This window comes from Lynx rufus, unplaced genomic scaffold, assembly GCF_022079265.1.
Source record: "Lynx rufus isolate CCGP_SWC_20201006 ecotype Redwood Valley unplaced genomic scaffold, mLynRuf1.p SCAF_18, whole genome shotgun sequence".
In the NCBI taxonomy this organism is placed as follows: Eukaryota; Metazoa; Chordata; class Mammalia; order Carnivora; family Felidae; genus Lynx; species Lynx rufus.
In genome coordinates, this window is record NW_025814832.1 from 22,833,072 (window position 1) to 22,838,809 (window position 5,738).

At 59.8% G+C, this 5,738-nt stretch overlaps 1 protein-coding gene across 1 annotated transcript; it reads left to right on the forward strand.

Moving 5' to 3' along the window:
- Positions 1–583: 583 nt before the first annotated feature.
- DLX3 (distal-less homeobox 3) lies at positions 584–4,094 on the forward strand. The gene is made up of 3 exons (XM_047080458.1): positions 584–908; positions 1,926–2,116; positions 3,747–4,094. Exons 1-3 carry the CDS (start codon positions 584–586, stop codon positions 4,092–4,094), a joined length of 864 nt encoding a protein of 287 aa, XP_046936414.1.
- The last annotated feature ends 1,644 nt before the right edge of the window (positions 4,095–5,738 follow it).

A 5,738-nucleotide genomic window follows, 5' to 3' on the forward strand; every position in this document is an offset into this window, starting at 1 on the left:
GCCTCCCCATCGCACCTGAGCCCACCTCCCAGCCGCAGCCAGAGAGACAGACAGACTGACAAATCCTGGGGGCCGGGCAGAGACACTCTTCCCCCCAACTCCTTCCTTCAGAGACGCTGGGAGTTATCTGGACTGGGGGCGGGAACCACAGGAGGGGGAACAAGGGGTGTGTGTGTGTGTGTGTGTGTGTGTGTTTGGGTAACAACAAAGAATGGGGGGGAGAGAGGAGAGAAAGAGAACGAAAGAGCGCAAGAGCATGTTTTGCCTCGAAGGCAAGACTTGCAGCCAATCAGAGCGCTGGAGCCTCCCTCCGAGACTCCACTATTGAGTCTATAACCGGCTGGCCGGGCGGAGCTGGCAGCATTTGACTGTGGCTTGGGACGCGACGAGAGGCGCGCAGCGACCGCCCGAAGGCCTGCCATGGTCTAGGCGCCCCTCGACCTCCCCTCCCCCGAGACCCTGCGGGCCCTCCCCTCGGCCCCCCAACGCACACCCCTGCCTCGTCTCCTGCGCCTCCTCCGCGCCCCTGCCGGCTTCGGCTCGGCGGCCCAGGCCAGCCCCAGGACTCGCGGCGCCCGCCAGGATGAGTGGCTCCTTCGATCGCAAGCTCAGCAGCATCCTCACCGACATCTCCAGCTCGCTAAGCTGCCATGCAGGCTCCAAGGACTCGCCCACCCTGCCCGAGTCCTCTGTCACTGATCTGGGCTACTACAGCGCTCCCCAGCACGACTACTACTCGGGCCAGCCCTACGGCCAGACCGTGAACCCCTACACCTACCACCACCAGTTCAATCTCAACGGGCTTGCGGGCACGGGCGCTTACTCGCCCAAGTCGGAATATACTTATGGAGCCTCCTACCGGCAATACGGGGCGTACCGGGAGCAGCCACTGCCCGCCCAGGATCCAGGTGAGACCTTGGAGGGTTCCCCCAGGGAGAGAAAGGCGGGGAATTGAAGCCCACATCTAGGGAAACGTCGAGGGTTAAAAAAAAAAAAAAAAAAGTGCTGTATAAAGTTAGACAAGGTGGGCTAGAAGCCCCCCGGAGGGGACAGATGACCCTCCAGTCCCGAAGCTGTGCACCGGGTCTCAGGGAGGATGGGGCCAGTTAGGGGAGGAAGGGGAAGAGCGTGGGGTGTCAGGGGACCTCCGAATCGGGTGCTTTTGCAAGCCCTTCAGCTTTTCCATCGGATTCCGAAGGCTTGGGGGTAGGCAGCGGGGACTCGAAGCTCCAGGGGCCGTCTGGATATGGGCCGGGAGAGGGGGAATGGTAAGGGGGACATGGAGAGAGACAGACAGACACACACACACACACACCCCAGAAAGCAGAGCCTGAGAAGTGGGAAAGCGGAAAAAGAGAAAGGTGGAGAAAGAGCAGAAGAGAAACGTGGAGTGACAAAGTGAGGGAAAGGAGCAGAGGAAAGGACAAGAAAAAAAAAAAAAAAGGAGGGAAGGAAGGAACAGAGAATCCGTACTATGCCACTTTTCTGAGAATCTAAAATTATTCTAAAATTTAAAAAGTTAAAAAAAAAAAGCAGGGGGGAGGGGGGAGGAAGAACGGAGGGAAAGAGCTAGAGAGGTGACCGAGAGCAAGGTGGGGGCGAGAAGGAGGCGGCCAGCAGGCGGGTGGCGAGCCGGGAAGGCGTCGGAGCGAAGCCGCGGCCCGTCCTCGCCCGGGTGGCCGGCGCCGGGGACCGCGCTCCGGGGGCCGGGCGCGGAGCTGCGAGCTGGGAGCGCGCGTCGTGGGCGGCCGCCGGCTCCGGCTCCGCTCCGGCTCCGGCTCCGGCTCGGTCGCCGCCTGTCGGGGCGCGGGCGGCGGGGCGCGGGCGGCGGAGCGCGCGCGGCCGGGAAACCCGGAGCGCGTCGGGGGGCGCGGGGGCGCGCAGGCCCAGGCTGAGCCGCCCCCCCACCGGTGCGTTGCCCGCAGTGTCCGTGAAGGAGGAGCCGGAAGCCGAGGTGCGCATGGTGAACGGGAAGCCCAAGAAGGTCCGCAAGCCCCGCACCATCTACTCCAGCTACCAGCTGGCCGCCCTGCAGCGCCGCTTCCAGAAGGCCCAGTATCTGGCGCTGCCCGAACGCGCGGAGCTGGCCGCGCAGCTGGGCCTCACGCAGACACAGGTCAGTGTCGGGCGAGCAAGGACGGGGGAAGGGGGGGAGGGGGGGTGCTCGGTGGGGCCCCGCGCAGGACCCCGGGGATGGGGTGGGGGGTGGGTAGGCGCCGCTGAACCTGGCTGGCCTTTGAAATCCCCTGCAGGCCCTCGAAACCCTGGCCTGTAGATGGAAGGCCACCCCTCCCCCATGCCAAGTCTCAGCTGCTGTCGGAAGTCTCTGCATTAAAACGTGTACAGGCGTGCATATTTGTGAACCTGTGCAACCGTGTGTGTCTGCCACCGGGAGAAGTTTCCTCCCCTTGCTCCAGACTCCCCAGCTCCCACGCAGTGCCTGTCACTCACTTAATAGGAGTCCCTTTCGTGTCTTCCCCCACCCCCAGGCCAGGCATGTGTGTGTAGCAGTGGATGTATATGTGTATATGCATGAATATTTGCACACGTGCTAACGGGTCTGGGTGCGCGGGGGAGTGGTCGCATAAGGAGGGGGCAGTGTGTTTACAGATGGAGGGACACGTGTACATGACTGTGCACACTGGTGAGTGCACGTACAAAAATGTGCACTTGTCTCAAAACACCCCATTCATGTTCGGCATCTAAATGCTTCACCCCTTCCTCTGCCCCAAAGCCAGGAAGGGAGGTTCCCCACCAAAGGGGGATAGGACGCAAAGGTGAGCTCCACCCCTACCCCCAGCCTGATCCTAAAGCCCCCAGCAGCCTGTCGCTGCTCAGGGGCGGAGTGGCTGGTGGATGCCTGGCTCCCTACAGGTGTTGACAGGCGGGCCTGGGTTACTGCGGGCGGCTGGCTGCGTGGGGCCCTGTCCGCTGGGAATCTGGGTCACCCAGTGAGGAGCTGATTCATTGTTTGTATCAGTCACGGGGTGGGGAGCAGCAGGGGGAGGGGGAGATACCCCAAGGGAAATTTAGAGAATCATGGCTCACCTGCTCCTGAGTCCCCAGGTCACCCCCATTAGCCAGCCCCCGAGGGCTCGTCCACGCCTGAGTGTGTGAACGCCGGCGCTCGTGTTCACGGGGCGTTTATCTGGGTGCATCTGTGCGGGCGCGCGCGCATGTGTGTGTGTGTGTGTGTGTGTGTATCTTTGTAATCTGGTGTCTGAGTGTGAAGCTGTGAGTGGGTACATTCCTGCACATGGAAATGCTTATGTGGGTGTGGGTTTGTCTCTGGGTACCTGTGTGCCTCTGCTTATGGGTTTCTCATGTGAACAAAATGCCACCAACTGCCCATCGTAACTTATCTGAGCCTCCTGGTGACCCTAGGAAGTAAGGGCTGTCATCCCCATGTTGCAGATGGGGAAGGCAAGAATCAGAAAGGTCCAGGGATTTGCCCAAGGTCACACACTGAATAGGTGGTGGAGAGGAATTTGGACCCATGTGCAGGATGTTCCTAACTGCAGTCCCCACCCCCCCCCCACCGCCCCCCCCCACCCTGACCGATCGAAAAAAGGTACTGGGCCGGGGAGTCAGGACACCTAGGTTTTGCCAGGGTCTTGTGTAAGGTGGGGTGCTGGACTTGCCTTTTCTAGGCTGGGGCCCTTTGGGGTTTTCACTAAGTGTTCTGAGAGGCTAACTAGCTCCCCCTCTTTTTTTTTTTTTTTTTTTGCCATTCCCCTCCCATGCAGGTGAAGATTTGGTTCCAGAACCGCCGCTCCAAATTCAAGAAGCTGTATAAGAACGGGGAGGTGCCCCTGGAGCATAGTCCCAACAATAGTGATTCCATGGCCTGCAACTCACCCCCGTCACCTGCCCTCTGGGACACCTCCTCCCACTCCACTCCAGCCCCTGCCCGAAGCCAGCTGCCCCCGCCGCTCCCCTACAGTGCCTCCCCAAGCTATCTGGACGACCCCACCAACTCCTGGTACCACGCACAGAACCTGAGTGGACCCCACTTACAGCAGCAGCCGTCTCAGCCGGCCGCCCTGCATCACGCCTCCCCCGGGCCCCCGCCCAACCCTGGGGCTGTGTACTGAGCACCCCACCTGACCTGAACCTCCCACGAAGGACCCGGGACCAGGCAGAAGGCGCCTCTGTCCTAGCCGACACTCAGGAATCATCGAGGAGCACAGGGGAAAGGGCACCCCTTTCCCCCTTCCCTTGCCCCTTCCTCCAGAGATCCAAGAGCTTCCAGATGAAATTTGCATGGACCAAGGATGTCCCCTGAACCTCCCTCCCCCTTGCCTAGACACCAGGGTACCCCTCCAGACGTTGGGGCACTCCACTCCAGCTGGGACAGCCGTTCCCCTTCCGCTCCGGGAGCCTGGATTGGCTTTTCATGGCCCGTCACCTTCCAGCTTCTAAAACTTTGTGCTCATTCCGCAGACTGGAGAACTCGGGGACCGGGGACACTGTGCAGCATTTGCAGGTCAGGCCTGGGCTGGGGCACCAGGCACCATGGATCCCGGGACCTGCTAGGCCTGGTTCCTCCTAAGTCACTAAGCCACCTGTGGCTCCCCACTTCCTGAGCAATCCCTTCTGCCAAAAAGACATTGGACATGGTGACCAGGACTCAGGGTGGGGATGTCAACCCCCAGCCCGCACTTCTAGCCCTCGTTTCAGATTTGAGGGTTAAACCAAAGAAACCCCCCCAAGTGAGGGTATCTTTTAATATTTGTGGCTTTAGAGGGAAGCGCCCAAGGAGCCGTCTCTCTCCTCTCTCCCCCTCTGGTCAGAGAGGGGTGGTGGGTCTCAGGTGTCTTTCCTAAGGACCCACTTCTTCTTCCGTGTACAGGACTTTGCACAACTTTGGTTTTAAAAGCTGTTGAAAACTAGGAAAACAAAGGGCATTGTTAACAGATAGGACCAATCTCCCCTGCATGGGCACCTCTGCCCTGCCCCACCCCCACCCACCTCTTCCTCTCCTCCAGTAAGTTGGCAGTTTGGGCGCCAAGCCCCAAATCTCCAAGGAAACCTACCAGGCAAGACAGACCCCCCGAAACATCCCCTTTCCGGTGGCTTTGGAAGCAGATTGCTCCCGCAGATGGAGAACGGTGTGTGAGGCGCGCGGAGAGAGAGGGCAGGGTTACGGCTCCGTGCCTTTAGGGGTGAGGGGGTGGCTGTCTGGAGGGCTGGTAGCACTACCCCTCCTTGGCCCAGACGTCCCCCCCAGAGCTAACCTTCCTCCACCCTGATGTGGTCAAACGTCGAAGAAAAGGGGAGGTGGAGGACTGTAGCTATATATACAGTATGTATTTTTTTTTTTTTTTTTTAAGAACAACAGAGAGAAGCAGCCTCCTCCCTACTGTGGTTTCCTATTTATGTGGCCCTTGCCTCCTGGACGTACCTGCCTGTGCGTTGTGAGCAGAGAGAAACAGGGATGTGGGCTCCGGCTGGATTGGGGTTTGGTGGGAGGTACAGGAGCAAGGAGACACTTGGTAGGTCTCAGAGTCCCACCCTAGGGGGACGGGAACGAAGCCAACACCCACTCCCTCCCAGCCTTCTCCCTTCTGCTTTCTTACTGGACCCATCTTTATATATAACGTTAATAAAAAAGAAGAAACTAACCGCTGAGCTCTTTGAACTGGAGGCTGGAGGCAGACAGCTCTTGGGGAGGGTCTGGGAGTTGGGGAAGTTGGCGCAGAGAAGCCTGTGAGCCTCTAGGAGCTCCTGGGGGAGTC